General features: G+C 46.9%; 1 protein-coding gene across 3 annotated transcripts in view; it reads right to left on the bottom strand.

The window, feature by feature from the left end:
* LOC140398332 (ATP-dependent RNA helicase DDX42-like) overlaps nt 1-18,096 on the bottom strand; it is a 213,141-nt gene that overhangs the window by 32,534 nt on the left and 162,511 nt on the right. For all 3 annotated transcript variants that reach the window (XM_072486909.1, XM_072486910.1, XM_072486911.1), the window contains one exon: nt 9,470-9,594. In XM_072486909.1, coding sequence (XP_072343010.1) covers nt 9,470-9,594 — 125 coding nt within the window. The remainder of the gene's footprint in view (nt 1-9,469; nt 9,595-18,096) is intronic.

The following is an 18,096-nucleotide window of genomic DNA, read 5'->3' as shown; positions in this document are numbered from 1 at the left end:
GTTAAATTTTGTCAATCATGTCACACATGTCAAGTGATGGGGAAACCTCAAGCAGTGATAAAACCAGTGCCCTTAATACCCATTCCAGCATTTGAGGAACCTTTTACAAGGGTCCTAATTGGTTGCGTAGGACCGCTTCCTAAAACGAAATGTGGGAATTAATATCTTTTGACTATAATGGATGTGTCTACTATGTTTCCAGAGGCCATTCCAGTATGTAATATTACAGCTAAAAGGATTGTGGAGGAGTTACCCACGGAAATACAACCGGATCATGGATCAAATTTTACCTCAAGGTTATTCAAAGAAATTAGGGATAGCTTAGGAATAAAACAATTTAAATCAACTGCGTACCATCTAGATTCACAGGGAGCATTAGAAAGGTGGCATCAGACATTAAAGACAATGTTGAGGGCTTATTGTCAAGATTATCCAGAGGATTGGGATAAAGGAATTCCATTCGTACTGTTTGCAATTAGGGGTGCACTGAATGAGTCAACCAAATTTAGTCCTTTTGAACTAATTTTTGGCCATGCGGGAAGAGGACCACTTAAATTGATTAAGGAAATATTGGTGAGTTAGAAATCAGAAATTACATTATTGGATTGTGTGTCAAATTTTAGGGAACGATTAAATAGAGCAGGTGAATTGGCTGGACAACATTTAAAAGTTGCACAAAATGTGATGAAACGGGTAGCGGACAAGAAATCCAAAGTTCGTAGTTTTGCCAGTGGAGATAAAGTTTTAGTGTTGTTACCAGTGGTAGGTGAACCTTTAAAAGCAAGGTTTTGTGGACCTTATCAGATTGAAAGGAAATTAAGTGAGGTGAATTATATGATTAAAAACACCAGATAGAAGGAAAACCCACCAAGTGTCATGTGAATATGCTTAAAAGGTACTTTGAAAGTGAAGGAGAGAAAAAGGAGGAGGTTTTAATGATTCTAACTCAAAGTGACGAACCAAATCCAGGTGACTGTGAATTTGACACACCTCAAATTAAATTGGAAAACGAGGATGTTCTTAAAAATTGGGATAAATTGTTGAGTTACCTTCCAGAGGAAAAACAAACTGACCTGAAAGAGGTATTGATATCACATGGGCATATTTGTGGAGATAAATTAGGAAGTACTAAAATGGCTATACATTATGTAGATGTGGGAAATGCTGTTCCAATCAAACAACATCCATATAGACTTAACCCTTTAAAATTGGCATAGGTTAACAAAGAGATTGAGAGTCTGCTTAAAAATGGCCTAATTGAAGTGGGTTGCAGCCAATGGAGTTCACCCATAGTGACGGTACCTAAACCAGATGGTACCCAACGGTCGTGTGTGGACTATAGAAAGGTTAATGCAGTTACAAGAACAGACTCTTATCCTATCCCACGTTTACAGGATTGCATTGAGAAAGTGGGACAATCAGCTTTTATTTCCAAACTGGATTTACTTAAAGGTTACTGGCAGGTACCTTTATCTTAAAGGGCGAAGGAGATTTCAGCTTTTGTGACTCCAGATGGTATATACCAATTCAAAGTTATGCTATTTGGCATGAAAAACGCCCCAGCCACATTTCAACGGTTAACCAACAAAGTTGTTTCCAGATTACCCAATTGTGCGGTATACATCGACGATCTGGTAATTTTAAGCCAGCCATGGGAAGAACATTTAAAACATCTGATGGAGTTATTCGATCGCCCTCAGGAGGCGGGTTTGGTGATAAACCCAGCCAAAAGTGAATTTGGAAAAGCCCAAGTCACTTTCCTTGGCCATACAATCGGACAGGGTCGAATGGTCACACGCGATGTGAAACCAACAGTTATTGAGAGTTTCCGATACCCTCAAGATGAAGGGAAATAATGCGATTTCTTGGCATGAGTGGATTTGTTCGAACACTGGTGAAAAGTTTTTGTAGTGTCGTTGCTCCACTGACGGACTTGCTCAAGAAGCTAACAAATTCCAGTGGACAGCAGAGTTTCAACAGGCATTTGACGGCATGAAAGCTGTGATAACCAGTGCTCATGTGTTGGAGAATTACAAGGGGCTCTGTGATCAGATTGAACTAAAGTATCTGACTTTTCAGAGAAATGCCGAGGCGTAGAGAAATGGACGGATCGTGCAGAGACCTTCTTGTTCAAAGAGACTGTCAATCGAGAAGGATTTCAGTTGGAGGAAGAAGAACAATAATGGACTATATTATTGTACCTGTTTGCCTGTGTGGGTTTTTTTGAAACAAAAAAGTATATTTACTGTGTACATTTCTTAAACGATAGTGAAAAAGTGAAAAATGAAACCATCTTGAAGTTGATGGTTTATTTATTTTTATTGGGGGGAGGTGTCATGTGAGATTACCTTTAAGAAATGGGTGTTTAAGAAATGTACCTTTAAGAATGGGTGTTTATCAGTGATGTCAGAGTGTGGGTGGAGCTGGGCTGTCTGTCAGCTTTTTACTTTCATTTTAGGCTGTTTGCTGCAGGGGGTGTTTTAGTTTAGTTTTCAGTGTTGGAGCTGAAGCCAGACTGTTGATCTCTCTGCCATCAAAAGACTATCTCTTGATCATTTGGTGAATTCAGAATTATAAATGTTTTCAGCAGTGAATGTAAACCTAATGTGCTTCTGTTAAGAGGTGTTTCTTCTGTCTTCTGGATGATGTTTAAGAGGTTATTAAGGATTACTTAGTGTTGTATTCTTTGGGGGTTGTATTTGAATTGATGATTGCTAAGATGTTCACTGTATGTTTTAAAAAGGTTAATTTGAGTTCATAGAATAAACATTGTTTTGCTTTCAAAAATACTTTTCCATTTCTGCTGTACCTCACCTGTAGAGTGGGCCGTGTGCGCCCCATAGCACAATCTATTAAAAGTTGTGGGTCAGGTGAACTCCATGATACACTAAACTACACTAAACCCTGGCCCTTAACACTACCATGCATGTATTTGCATGGTTAAGGAGTGAGACTTGCACCTGGGCTCCACTCCCAGTACCAGCGCAGACCAGTCCCGATTCTCCACTGGTGGGTGGACTTAATCTCCAAGACAGAGAATCCCAGCCAAGATAATGTACAATAATGGAGTGCATTATGCAAGTGCCATAGATTTGTGGGAGCTAGCATCTAATAAGAGAAAAAAAGTTATTAATACTTTGGAAGTAGACCCTTAGGAGAGGTTGACAATTCTGCCCACTGTATTCATGAAAGAACCGGGAATTCTTGCTGAGTCATAAAAGGGACAAGCTTGGTATCACTAAACTAGGAAAAATTGCCGATACTTTGATAAGAAAGATTGCACCTTTGCATCTCACTTCACATGCAACACATTTCCTTTAACGAGCACCTGCAGGTGAACCTGAATGACATAGAAACAGGAGCACGGAGTAGCTTTTTCCATTTTCATCCTGATATTCAAATGGTAATTGTTTTTTTTGAATGATTGGCTTTTTTGTACTTTATCAATGTGGGCAGCACAATTGCTTCACAGCTCCACGGTCCCAGGTTCGATTCCCGGTTTGTTTCACTGTCTGTGTGGAGTCTGCATGTTCTCCCCGTGTGTGCGTGGGTTTCCTCCGGGTGCTCCGGTTTCCTCCCACAGTCCAAAGATGTGCAGGTTAGGTGGATTGGTCATGCTAAATTGTCCTTAGTGTCCAAAATTGCCCTTAGTATTGGGTTGGGTGGGGTTACTGGGTAATGGGGATAGGGTGGAGGTGTGGGTTTGTGTAGGGTGCTCTTTCGAAGAGCCGGTGCAGACTCGATGGGCCGAATGGCCTCCTTCTGCACTGTAAATTCTATGATCAATGGCCCAGGTATCATGATCTCAACTGACAGCTCAACTCAGCTACAACGGTAGTTGTATAATTGGTTTCAACAGCAGGGAAGGGAGAAAAATCAGCAAGGCCTCCTGTTTACACGCACTGCTCTGTGCCCCTTAGTGGAAAACATGGACATGAACTTTTGAGAAAGATGAGATTAGATAGGGTTGTGATAGCGCATATTAAATGGTTGTTCATTATGTAGGTTCAGACTCAAAGACTGGCAACATCTAGGCAATGTTCCAGAAGCTCAGCTGGAACTGTAAGCCAGCATGAGTGAGCGTCTTCAGGACAGGAAGGAGGAAAAAAGCTTGTGCCTTTCAATCGTGGGTTCAGATTCTTGAATGCTGAAAGCCAGGTTAAGTTACTATGATTTGCTAATTAGTTACATCAAAAGCTCTACACCTTATATGCGGCATACAAAGGAACACAGAAACCACAGCAAAAATAAAGATTTACTCACAAATCTGTGAAAGATCAGGAAAAAAAAATCATACACTATATACAGAAAATATGGAAGGCACAAAACAAAAAAATATTTCTTTAGTATCCTAGTGGACTGAAATTTACACAGGGACCTCACAGTAAAGGGGCAACACCACCAACACTGTTCAGGGAAGGTCTGACCTACCTAAATTGTTATCTGAAACAATTCAGTGGATTTCGCTGCATGGGCAGACACTGAAAAGGAACTGATTTGGAGTGAGCATTGATGATACATCTGGTCAGTGTTAAGCAGTTATTATTAGGACAAATCATATTGTCCAGTGCATCTGGAGAACATGGGATTACACATCAGAACAAATCAGATTGACATTTCAGATTGCAATGTTGTGTATTTTAGATCCACATGTCTTAAAAAAGGGAAGGTTTTTAGCAAGGGTTTGGAGATGTGTAACCAGGATGATTCCAGGCTTTTGGAAACCAGCCATGAAGAAATGATTCAGCAACAAAGTTACTTGCATTACGATCCTGGACCGTATACATTGTGGTTCGCATCAAAGCAGGGCAATGGAGATGCATTCATCTCCATTAGTGGCTAGGATACTGGATAGAGAGCCAAATATTTTAATTTAATTTTGTAAGACTCTGAGGAAAGGATACCTCACTCCAGGAGTGATTTCACACAATAGGGATATGATATATTAAAACAAACGTTATTACTAACACAGTAGAAAAAATATCTTTAACATCACACAAGAAAATAGCTTACAATTACCTCCCAAACAATGCTAATCAATGCAGTAACACAGTAACCCTTAACTGTCATCCAGACAACAGAACCATCTTAAGCGAGAAATTAGGAGGGCTAGGAGGGACCATGAAAAGTCCTTGTCAAGTAGGATTAAGGTGAATCCCAAAGCTTTTTATTCATATGTAAAAAGAAAGAGCGTGGTCAGGGAAAGGATTGGATCACTTAAGGATAGTGGGGGGGGGGATCTATGTGTTGAGCCAGAGGGAATGAGCGAGGTACTACATGAGAACTTTGCATCAGTGTTCACCAAAGAAAAGGACTTTGTGGAAGAAGATTCTTGGCTAGGGTGTGTGGACAGTCTTGGTCATGTTTACATTGAAAAGGAGGTGGTACTGGGTCTTTTAAAAGACATTAAGGTCGATAGATCTCCTGGGCCAGATGGGATTTACCCCAGAATATCGAGGGAAGCAAGGGAGGAAATTGCTGGGGCCTTAACTGACATCTTTGTACCCTCATTGGCTACAGGTGAGATCCCAGAGGATTGGCGAATAGCTAATGTGGTACCGCTGTTCAAGAAAGATAGCAGGGATAATCCAGGAAACTATAGGCCGGTGAGCCTCACGTCGGTAGTAGGTAAATTATTGGAGAGAATTCTCAGGGGCATGATTTATATCCATTTGGAAACAAATGGACTCATTAGCGATAGACAGCATGGGGAGGGGAGGTCGTGCCTCATTAACTTGATTGAGTTTTTTGAGGTGACAAAGATGATTGATGAGGGGAGGGCGGTGGATGTTGTTTACATGTACTTCAGTGAAGCCTTTGACAAGGTGCCTCATGGCAGACTGGAACAAAAGGTGAAGTCACACGGGATCAGAGGTGAGGTGGTAAGATGGATACAGAATTGGCTCGGTCACAGAAGGCAAAGGGTAGCAGTAGATGGGTGTTTTTCTGAATGGAAGGTTGTGACTAATGGTGTTCCACAGGGATCTGTGCTGAGGCCTCTGTTGTTTGTAGTATAAACAATTTGAAGAAAAATGTAGCTGGTCTGATTAGTAAGTTCGTGGATGATACCAAGGTTGGTGGTGTGGCACATAGTGTTGAAGATTGTCAGAGAGCATAGGTAGATTGGGGACTTGGGCAGAGAAATGGCAAATGGAGTTTAATCCAGACAGATGTGAGGTAATGTATTTTGGTAGGTCGAAGAGGGTACATATACCGTAAATGGCAAAGCTCTTAGGAATATAGAAAGTCAGACCTGGGCGTGCAGGTCCACAGATCGTTCAAAGTGGCAACACAAGTGGACAGGGTAGTAAAGAAAGCATACGGAATGCTTGCCTTCATTGGACGGGGCATTGAGTATAAAAATTGGCAAGTCATGTGCCAGTTGTATAGAACCTTGGTACGGCTGCACTTGGAATATTGCGCACAATTCTGGTCGTCACACTACTAGAAGGATGTTGAGGCTTTGGAGAGGGTGCAGAGGAAGTTTACCAGGGTGTTGCCTGGTCTGGAGGGTGTTAGCTATGCGGAGAGGCTGAATAGACTAGGACTCTTTTCATTAGAATGACGGAGGTTGAGGGGTGACCTGATGGAGGTCTACAAGATTATGAGGGACATGGATAGAGTGGATGGGCAGACACTCTTTTCCAGTACGAAGTCTTACAACACCAGGTTAAAGTCCAACAGGTTTGTTTCGATGTCACTAGCTTTCGGAGCGCTGCTCCTTCCTCAGGTGAATGAAGAGGTCTGTTCCAGAAACACATATATAGACAAATTCAAAGATGCTAGGAATGCGACCATTAGCAGGTGATTAAATCCTTACAGATCCAGAGATGGGGTAACCCCAGGTTAAAGAGGTGTGAATTGTATCAAGCCAGGACAGTTGGTAGGATTTCGCAGGCCAGATGGTGGGGGATGAATGTAATGCGACATGAATCCCAGGTCCCGGTTGAGGCCGCACTCATGTGTGCGGAACTTGGCTATAAGTTTCTGCTCGGCGATTCTGCGTTGTCGGGGGTCCTGAAGGCCGCCTTGGAGAACGCTTACCCGGAGATCAGAGGCTGAATGCCCTTGACTGCTGAAGTGTTCCCCGACTGGAAGGGAACATTCCTGCCTGGTGATTGTTGCGCGATGTCCGTTCATTCGTTGTCGCAGCGTCTGCATGGTCTCGCCAATGTACCACGCTTCGGGACATCCTTTCCTGCAGCGTATGAGGTAGACAACGTTGGCCGAGTCGCACGAGTATGTACCGCGTACCTGGTGGGTGGTGTTCTCACGTGTAATAGTGGTATCCATGTCGATGATCTGGCACGTCTTACAAACGAACCATTGTTTGCAGCAAACTACCCAGTCTTCACAACAGTGACCACGACACCACACAACCCTGCCATGGCAATCTCTGCAAGACGTGCCAGATCATCGACATGGATACCACTATTACACGTGAGAACACCACCCACCAGGTACGCGGTACATACTCGTGCGACTCGACCAACGTTGTCTACCTCATACGCTGCAGGAAAGGATGTCCCGAAGCGTGGTACATTGGCGAGACCATGCAGACGCTGCGACAACGAATGAACGGACATCGCACAACAATCACCAGGCAGGAATGTTCCCTTCCAGTCGGGGAACACTTCAGCAGTCAAGGGCATTCAGCCTCTGATCTCCGGGTAAGCGTTCTCCAAGGCGGCCTTCAGGACCCGCGACAACGCAGAATCGCCGAGCAGAAACTTATAGCCAAGTTCCGCACACGAGTGCGGCCTCAACCGGGACCTGGGATTCATGTTGCATTACATTCATCCCCCACCATCTGGCCTGCTAAATCCTACCAACTGTCCTGGCTTGATACAATTCACACCTCTTTAACCTGGGGTTACCCCATCTCTGGATCTGTAAGGATTTAATCACCTGCTAATGGTCGCATTCCTAGCATCTTTGAATTTGTCTATATGTGTGTTTCTGGAACAGACCTCTTCATTCACCTGAGGAAGGAGCAGCGCTCCGAAAGCTAGTGACATCGAAACAAACCTGTTGGACTTTAACCTGGTGTTGTAAGACTTCGTACTGTGCTCACCCCAGTCCAACGCCGGCATCTCCACATCATGACTCTTTTCCAGGGTGGAGGGGTATGTCACCAGGGGGGCATAGGTTTAAGGTCCACGGGGCAACGTTTAGAGGAGATGTGTGAGGCAGGCCTTTTTACAAAGAGGGTGGTGAATGCCTGGAGAGGTTGTGGAAGCAGATACATTAATGGCATTCAAAAGGCATCTCGACAAATACATGGATAGGATGGGTATAGAGGGATAAGGCACAAGGAAGTGCTGAGAGTTTTGACCAAGGGTGGTATCATGACCGTACAGGCTTGGAGGGCCAAAGGGCCTGTTCCTGTGCTGTATTGTTCTTTATCTCAGAGCACAATCCACTTTTAAATACAGTTAGCACTCAGGAATATTTGCTGTGTTGAAACTCCACTTTGAATGAGTTGACACTGCTTTTAAGAAAGAGACCTGACCCTTTCAGAACAATGCAGAAACTCTGGCTGTATTTCTTCAGAAGCTGCTTCTCAGCTTAGAGTCATAGATGTTTACAGCGTGGAAACAGGCCCTTTGGCCCAGCTTATCCATGCTGTCCAGTTTCTATCACTGCCACCCAGTTTCTAGCACTTGTTTCAGCTCACCTTCCAGCCAGGCCACTAAAACTCTGAACTGACTGCTTCAGCCCTGGGCTCCTCCCATTAACTACATCATCTTACTAACTGAACACGATGTCTCTAATTAAATACTCCACAGGGAACCCTCTTAATCCAAATAGAAATCCATTAGCCCAAGCTTTAGTTGTACTTTAATTGCACCTCTGGTTCCCAAAATGCCAAGCTGTCTTGCTAACCAGGATTTATAAAACATTAACACACATTAACCCAGGCTTTTAACCCTGACTGCACCATAGAATCCCTACAGTGCAGAAGGAGGCCATTCAGCCCATCAAGTCTGCACTCTGAAAGAGCACCGTATCTAGGCCCTCTGCCCCGCAACCCGTATAACCCCACCTAACCTTTGGACAGCAAGGGACAATTTGGCATGGCCAATCCACCTAACCTGCACATCTCTGGACTGTGGGAGGAAAGGAAACCCACGCAGACAGGAGAAAGTCACCTGAGGCCAGAATGGAACCCAGGTCCCTGGTGCTGTGAGGCAGCAGTGCTAACCACTGTGCCGCCCCTGTTATCTAAAATATATAAAAAACAATATATCTGAAATACCTACACTCATCACACTTGTGTTTGAGGAAAGGTAAAGGTAAGGTGAAGTCGCCATAGTCCCAGATGACCAGAAGTTGCTGTCCCCTTTGAGGGAGAGAGCTGACTGGTGGTGATTTATTCGGAGGACCACCACATCTCAGGCAAAGGGCAAGATTCAGAAGGCGGGCCTTCATGATGGTAGATATGATCCAGGAGTTTAAAGCAACATACCTGCATAGCCAGATCCAACAGTTCTTTGGAAACATACTGGTTAGCCCCTTCCAAATTGCGAACGAGATCCCCAGCGAAATTACTGTCTTTGCAGGTCATCAATGTATAAGCCACACCTTTCTCTCCTGGACAGAAACAGGACAAACCATGGCAGAATTAAAATTTCTCTTTACTAAGGCGAGTTGTTTTAATAACACGAGTTAAATGGGGAGGAAATCTAGGGATGGAACTGCATTTTTTATTTAGATATCTACTTCTGGCTAGGAAAGAACCTGGGACTGGATTCTCGGTCAGCAGCATCTCCGTTTCGCCGGCAGCGCACTCATGGCCAGGGATTTTCCGACGGCGTGGGGGTGCCCACAATGGGAAACCCCATTGGCCTACTGACGAGTGCGGCGGGACGGAGAATCCCACCCCTTGTATTTAGATAGTGCTGTCAAGCTCTCAGGACATTCAAAAGTACTTTTCAACCAATCATTGTTGTGGGGAAAAACTGAGTAGCCTATTGTGCACAATAAAGTCCCAGAAAGAGAGAAGTGACAAGTGAATCTGTTTTGGCGACATTGGTTGAGGAATAAATGTCAGGACAATGGAAGAATCTCAGAAGTGCTTTTCCACTCTCCTTTGATTTGATGGACTAGATCTTGGTTCAATTATTTTAAAGGCAGAAAAATAGAGTCCTGATAAACAAGGGGGTGAAAGACTATCAGGGGTCAGCAGGAAGTTACAAACAGATCAGCCATGATCTTATTGAATGGCAGAGCAGGTTAGAGGGCCCGATAACTGATCCTAATTCATATATTCGTATAAGGTTGCCATCTACGACAGTGGAGCACTCTCTCTGTCACGCAATGAACTGCCAGCCGAGCTCATGTCCTGAATGAGGCTTGAAACCAGGTCCTTTGACTCATTGAGATGAGAGTGTACCATCATGCCAAACGAACACCATCAAGGAGAACAAAGAACAAAGACAAGTACAGCACAGGAACAGGTCCTTTTGCCCTCCAAACCTGTGCCGATCATGATGCCCTAACTAAAAAAAATCTTCTGCCCTTACTTGGTCCGTATCAAGAACAAACAAAGAACAAAGAAAAGTACAGCACAGGAACAGACCCTTCGGCCCTCCAAGCCTGCGCCGCCCATGCCGCCCGACTAAACTACAATCTTCTACACTTCCGGAGTCCGGATCACTCTATTCCCATCCTATTCATGTATTTGTCAAGATGCCCCTTAAATGTCACTATCGTCCCTGCTTCCACCATCTCCTCCGGCAGCGAATTCCAGGCACCCGCTACCCTCTGTGTAACAAACTTTTTCTAGTGTAAAAAAAAACTATTATCCCACTATTTCTTTCACATTAATGTATCCATCCAGATGCCTCTTAAATGTTGCTAATGCGCCTGCTTCCATCACATCCTCTGGCAGCATATTCCAGGCACCCACCATTCTCTGCGTGAAAAGCGTACCCTGCACATCGCCTTACTAAAGTCCACATAAACTACACAGCCCTTCCCTCATCAATTTTCTTTGTCACCTCTTCAAAAAAACACAATCAAGTTGGTGAGATATGACCTTCCCCGTACAAACCATGCTGCCCGTCACTAATTAGTCCATTTTCCTCCAGATGTGCATATATCCTGTCCCTCAGTATCTTTTCCAAAAGCTTCCCCACCACTGATGTCAGGCTCACCGGCTAAGATTTGCTGGATTATCCGTTTCTTTTCTTAAACAAGGGAATTACATTGGCTATTCTGCAGTCCTCTGGAACCTCGCCTGTGGTCAAAGAGGATGTGAAGATATCTGTTAAGGCCCCAGCTATTTCTCCCCTTGCCCCCCGCAGAAGCCTGGGATAGATTCCATCCGGCCCTGGGGATTTGTCTACTCAACACATTCTCCTTTGATATATTGACGTACTTAAGGAGCTCACACACCCATCCCGGACCTCAACATCTGTCATGTCCTTCTCCCTGGTTAATACCTATACAAAGTACTCAATAAGGATTTCATCCACTTTCTGTGGTTCCACGCATAACTTGCCTTGATTATCCTCGAGTGGGCCTACTCTTTCTCGTGCTACCCTCTTGCTCCTAATATATGCATAAAAAGCCTTGGGTTTCTCCTGGACTATATTTGCGAAAGATCATGGCCCTTTTTATAGCCCTCCTAATTTTTGGTTCCTTCTTACTTCCACTGTACTCCTCAAAGGCTTTGTCAGTTTTAGATGCCTAGACCTATCATATGCTTCTTTTTTCCTTTTGACCAAGCTTACAATTTCCCTAGTCATCCATGCTTCCTGAAAACTGCCATTTCTATCCTTAATTTTTGCAGGGGCATGCCTGTCCTGCACTTCAATTAACTGGCCTTTAAAAGCTTCTCACATGTCAGATGTGCCTTCAAATAGCTGCTCCCAATCCACATTCTCCAGTTTCTGTCTAATTTGGAGGTTATTAGCCCTCACCCAATTAAGCACCCTCACCCACAGGCCACTCTTGTCCTTTTCCATGACTACTCAAAATCTTATGGAATTATGGTCTCAGAGTTCAAAATGCTCCCCCACTGAAACATCAATCACCTGGCCTGGCTCATTCCCCAATACCAAGTCTAGTATGGCCCCCTCCCTGGTTGGATTGTAAACATACTGTATCAAAAAGTCCTTCTGGACACATCTAACAACATCCATCCGAGCACCTGGCTGTAAGGGGTTCCCAGTCAATATGGGGGAAGTTAAAGTCACCCATCACAACTACCCTGCTTGCTTTAAAAAAAAAAATGTTATTACACCTTTTCAGTATCTGACTACACAACTGTTCCTCTGTCTCCTGTGGGCAGTTGGGAGGTCTCTAGTTTACTCCAAACATTGTGATTTCACCCTTCTTGTTCCCGAGCTCCACCCACAATGCCTCACTACAAGATCTCTTCAATGTGTTCTCCCTCAACACAGCTGTGATCTGCTCCCTAATCAGCATTTCCCGTACCAGCCTCCCCGAACAGGCGCTGGAATGTGGCGACTAGGGGCTTTTCACAGTAACTTCATTGAAGCCGACTTGTGACAATAAGCAATTTTCATTTTTTCAGCAATGCAAGTCCCCCCCTCTTGTTTCCCTTTCTGTCCTGTCTAAAAACAACAATATCCTGGAATGTTGAGCTGCCAGTCCTGTCCCTCCTTTCAACACGTCTCCGTAATTTCAATTACATCATAGTTCCATGCAGTGACCCAGGCTCTCAGTTCATCTGTCTTAGCTGTTATACTTCTTCCATCGAAGCAAACGCACTCCAAATCTAGTCTCGCTGAGCCCTGCGGCTTCCCTCTGCCTGTTCTTACTCTGCGCTATGTTTATCTCTCTCTACACTTACTCGCCTGCTGTTCCGGTTCCCACCCCCATGCCACACTAGTTTAAACCCTCCTGAACAGCACTAGCAAACATCCCGCCCAGGATATTGGTGCCACTCCAGTTCAGATGCAACCCGTCCTCTTGTACAGGTCCCACCTTCCCCAGAAGACATCGCAGTGATCCATATATCTAAAACCCTCCCTTCTACACCAGCTCTTCAGCCACGTGTAGCCACGTGTTCAACTGTACTATCTCCCTGTTCCAAGCCTCACTAGCACGTGGCATGGTGAGCAATCCAGAGATTAAAACCTAGAGGTCCTGCATTTTAGCTCCCGACCTAACTCCCCGAATTGTCTTTGCAGGACCTTTGCCCGCTTCCTGCCTTTGTCATTAGTATCAATGTGGACAATCATATGGCTTTCACTGTCAGGCACCTTTCTACCTATTGAACAGGGTGTAATTTATGACTCAAGTTTGTTGCCTTCTCATCTCTGAATCAGAAAGCGGTGCCAAGGTTCACTCCAGAGACTGGAGCACAAATCTAGGCTGATACTTCAGGAGGTATTCTCTTTTGTACGAGAAGTTAAACCAAGGCTTGTTTACCCTCTCAAGATTCTATGGCACAATTTTGAACAGATAGGGAGTTCTCTCCAGTGTCCTGGCTGACATTAACTCCTCAACTCGCACCAAGAGAACAGATCATCTGGTTATCACACTTCTGCTTGTGGGAGCTTGCTGCGCACAAGTAATGGTGACTACATTTCAAAAGTACTTCATCAGCTGTAAAGAGCTAAAATTCTGCATTACTGACATTGGCACGGCAGCACATGCAGCCCTTCCTGTTGAGACAGTGAGATGATTTCTTGAACCTCTGAAGTCACTGTGGTACTGGTGCTTCATAGTGATGGACAGCAAGAATCACTATGTGGTGTCGACAGCAATCACATATAGGATAGACCAGATAGAGGTGAAATGTTCCCTTGAAAGTCAATAGTAACACTATTGGAGTTTTGCATCACACCCGATGGGGTTAATTCACATTTGCAGAAGAGCTTTGAAGAAGGGCCACATGAAAGATCAAAGCAGGAAATGAAAGCTCATGTTGTCGGGGGTAACGTATTGGCACAGATTGAAGATTGGCTCGTTAACAGGAAGCAGAAAGTAGGCATGAATAGGTATTTTTCTGGCTGGCACAGAATCAGAGCTGGGACCTCAACTGCTTACAATTTATACAAATCAATTGGATGGCAGACTGACAAAGGATGGTTGCCAAGATTGCTGATGACACAAAGATAGGTAGGAAAGTAAGTTGTGAAGAGGACATTAGAATCATAGCATCCCTACAATGCAGAAGGATGCCATTTGGCCCAATGGGTCTGCACCGACCCTCTGAAAGAGCACCGTACCTTGGCCCAATGCCCAAAACCCCGCCAGTGGCAATTAAGAGTAGCCAATTCACCCACCCTCCACATCGTTGGCACTGTGGGAGGAAACCGGAGCACGCGCAGGAAACCCACGCAGATATGGGGAGAACGTGCAAACTCCACACAGACAGACAGTCACCCAAGTCGGATTCAAACCTGGGTCTCTGGCGTTGTGAGGCAGCAGTGCTAACCAGTGTCCACCATGCTGCCCTTACTAGGCCACATAAAGATATAGACAGGTTAATGGGCAAAGATCTGGCAAATGGAGCATAATGTGGGAAAATCTGAAATTGTCCATTCTGCGCACTTAAAAGCTCGCGGACCAGACGAGGCTAAGGAAAGGATGGGTGGGACAACCCGAATCCGGGGTTAGACTCAAAGACCAGAGGGGTGGCAATTTTGGTTAGTAAACGAGTGGCATTTGAGGCGGGGGTATCGTGGCGGACAAGGGGGGCTGGTAAATAATGGTGAGTGGCAAGCTGCAGGGGGCCCGGGTGGTGCTAGTGAATGTGTATGCCCCAAACTGGGATGATGCGACTTCATGAGGCGTGTGTTGGGTAGAATCCCGGACTTGGAGTCAAGTAACCTGATTATGGGAGGGGACTTTAATACGGTCTTGGACCCAATTTTGGACCGTTCCAAGTCCAGGTTGGGAAAGAGGCCGGCGGTGGCCAGGGCCCTGTGGGAGTTCATGGGCCAGATGGGGTTGTGGACCTGTGGAGGTTTGCGCGGCCAAGGACGAAGGAGTTCTCCTTTTTCTCCCACATCCATAAAGTCTATTCGCGGATAGACTTCTTTGTGTTGAGTAGGGCGCTGATCCCGAGGGTGGAGGGGGTTGAATACTCGGCCATTGCGGTCTCGGACCATACCCCGCACTGGGTGGACCTATGGCTGGGGGATGAGGATGTGTGTGGGCGGATAGGGAGGAGCATTGAGAACTATGTGGGAGCGAATGACACAGGGGAGGTAATGGTGGCAGTGGTGTGGGAGGCTTTGAAGGCGGTCGTTAGGGGAGAGTTAATCTCCATCAGGTCCCACAGAGAGAAGAAGGAGAGGGCAGAGAGAGAGAGGCTGGTGGGAGAGATACTCCAGGTAGACAGGAGATATACGGAGGCCCCAGAGGGGGGGCTGCTGAACGAACGCCGGAAACTTCAGGCGGAGTTCGATTTGCTGACCACGGGGAAGGCGGAGGCGCAGTTAAGGAAAGTGAAAGGGGCAGTCTACGAGTATGGGGAGAAGGCGAGTAGGATGCTGGTGCACCAACTGCGCAAGAGGGAGGCGACTAGAGAGATTGGGGGAGTGCGGGATAAGGAGGGCAACATGGTGCTGAGCCCAGAGGGGGTCAATGAAGTCTTCAGGGAGTTCTATGGGAAGTTATACGAGGCGGAATCCCCTGGGGAGGGGTATGGGATGAGGCAGTTTATGGACCGGTTGAGGTTCCCGAGGGTGGAAGTGGAGCGGGTGGAGGGATTGGGGACCCCAATTGAGTTGGAGGAGGTAGTCAGGGGGCTGGCAAGCATGCAGTCGGGCAAGGCCCTGGATCTGGACGGCTTCCCTGTAGAATTTTAAAAGAAGTTCTCGGAGCTACTGAGCCCACTCCTGCTAAGAACCTTCAATGAGGCAAAGGAGAGAGGGACCCTCCCTTCGACGATGTCGCAGGCATTGATTTCGTTTATCTTGAAGAAGGAGAAGGACCCGCTTCAGTGTGGGTCCTACAGGCCGATATCGCTCCTGAATATAGATGCCAAACTGTTGGCAAAAATTCTGGCCACCAGAATAGAGGACTGTGTCCCGGGAGTGATTGGGGAGGACCAGACCGGTTTTGTGAAGGGCAAGCAGCTGAACACGAATGTGAGGAGGCTCCTGAATATTATGATGCCCTCGGAGTGGGGGGGGATGCGGAGGTGGTGGCTGCAATGGATGCGGAGAAGGCCTTTGACAGGGTGGAGTGGGAGTATTTGTGGGAGGCGTTAGGCAGGTTTGGATTCGGGGAGGGATTCGTAGGGTGGGTCAAGCTGCTGTCTCAGGCCCCTGTCGCGAGCGTGTCCACGAATCGGCTAAGGTCGGAGTATTTCAGGCTGCACCGGAGGACGAGGCAGGGGTGTCCCCTGTCCCCGTTGCTGTTTGCCCTGGCAATTGAGACGTTGGCCATTGCGCTCAGGACTTCAAGGGATTGGAGGGGCTGGTGCGCTGGGGGTGAGGGTGGGGGGGGGGGGGGGGGGGGTGTAACACCGGGTCTCCCTCTACGCGGATGGCCTGTTGTTGTACATTTCGGACCCGCTAGAGGGGATGTGGGAGGTCATGAGGATCCTGAGGGACTTTGGGCGCTTCTCGGGGTATAAATTGAACGTGGGGAAGAGTGAGCTGGTTGTGGTCCACGCTAGGGGCCAGAAGGAGAGATTGATGGAGCTCCCGCTCAAGATAGTGGAGAGGAGCTTTTGGTACTTGGGGATACAAGTAGCCAGGAACTGGGATGCCCTGCACAGGCTCAACTTAACCCGGCTCGTGGTGCAGATGGAGGGAGAGTTTAAAAGGTAGGATATGCTCCCGCTTTCCCTGGCGGGACGGGTGCAGACTGTGAAGATGACGGTTCTCCCCAGGTTCCTCGTCGTCTTTCAGTGCCTCCCCATTTTCATCCCCAAGTCCTTTTTTAAGCGGGTGAATAGGATTGTTACGGGATTTGTGTGGGTGAATAAACCCCGCGAGTTAAAAGGGCATTCTTGGAGCGTAGCCCTGGGGGGGGGGGGGGGGGAACTGGTTCTGCCGCTATTATTGGGCAGCCAATGTGGCCATGATTAGGAAGTGGATGATGGAGGAGGGGGCATCATAGGGGCGGCTGGAGGCGGCGTCATGCAAAGGCACCAGCCTAGGGCTCCGCTGCCGTTCTCACCGGCGCGATACACCTCAAGTCCGGTGGTGGCGGCGGCACTGAGGATTTGGGGGCAATGGAGGAGACACAGGCAGGAGGAGGGGGCCTCTGTGTGGACCCCGATACGGAATAACCATAGATTTGCTAACCATAGGTAGGATGGATGGGGGATTCCAAGGCTGGTATAGGGCAGGTATTAGGAGGATGGGGGACCTGTTTATAGGCGGGACTTTCCCTAGCATGCAGGCGCTGGAGGAGAAGTTTGGCCTGCCCCCGGGGAATGCGTTCAGGTACCTACAGGTTCGAGACTTTCTTAGAAAACAGGGGGGGACATTTCCGCTGCTGCCCCCGCATAGGATCCAGGACAGGGTGGTATCGGACATATATCAGGAGCTGCAGGAGGTGGAGGAAGCCTCAGTGGAGGAGTTGAAGGGCAAGTGGGAGGAGGAGCTGGGTGAGGAGCTGGATGAGGGCCTGTGGGCTGACGCCCTGGGCAGGGTGAACTCCTCCTCATCATGTGCCAGGCTCAGTTTAATTCAGTTAAAGGTGGTGCATTGGGCGCACATAACGGCAGCAAGGATGAGTAAGTTTTTTGGGGTAGAGGACAGGTGCCCGAGATGTGCAGGGAGTCCGGCGAACCATGCCCATATGTTTTGGGTATGCTCGGCGCTTAAAGAATTCTGGCAGGGGTTTGCGAGGGTGATGTCTAGGATTTTGGACACTCGGGTGAAGGTGAGTCCAACAGTAGCGATATTTGGGGTGTTGTAGGATCCGGGAGTGCAGGAAGCGAAAGAGGTCGAGCCTTTGCCTCCCTGTTAGCCCGGAGACGGATCTTGTTAATGTGGATGGACTCGAAACCCAGAGTGTGGAGACCTGGGTTAGCGATATGGCGGGGTTCCTCAGCCTGGAGCGAATAAAGTTCGCCTTGAGAGGGTCCTGGATGGGGCTCTCCCGGCGGTGGCAACCTTTCCTTGACTTTCTAGGGGAGCAGTAATTGTCAGC

Source organism: Scyliorhinus torazame, chromosome 21 (genome assembly GCF_047496885.1).
Source record: "Scyliorhinus torazame isolate Kashiwa2021f chromosome 21, sScyTor2.1, whole genome shotgun sequence".
Lineage (NCBI taxonomy): Eukaryota > Metazoa > Chordata > Chondrichthyes > Carcharhiniformes > Scyliorhinidae > Scyliorhinus > Scyliorhinus torazame.
Note: the sequence above shows the minus strand (reverse complement) of the source record. Positions and strands in the feature narration are given on the sequence as shown.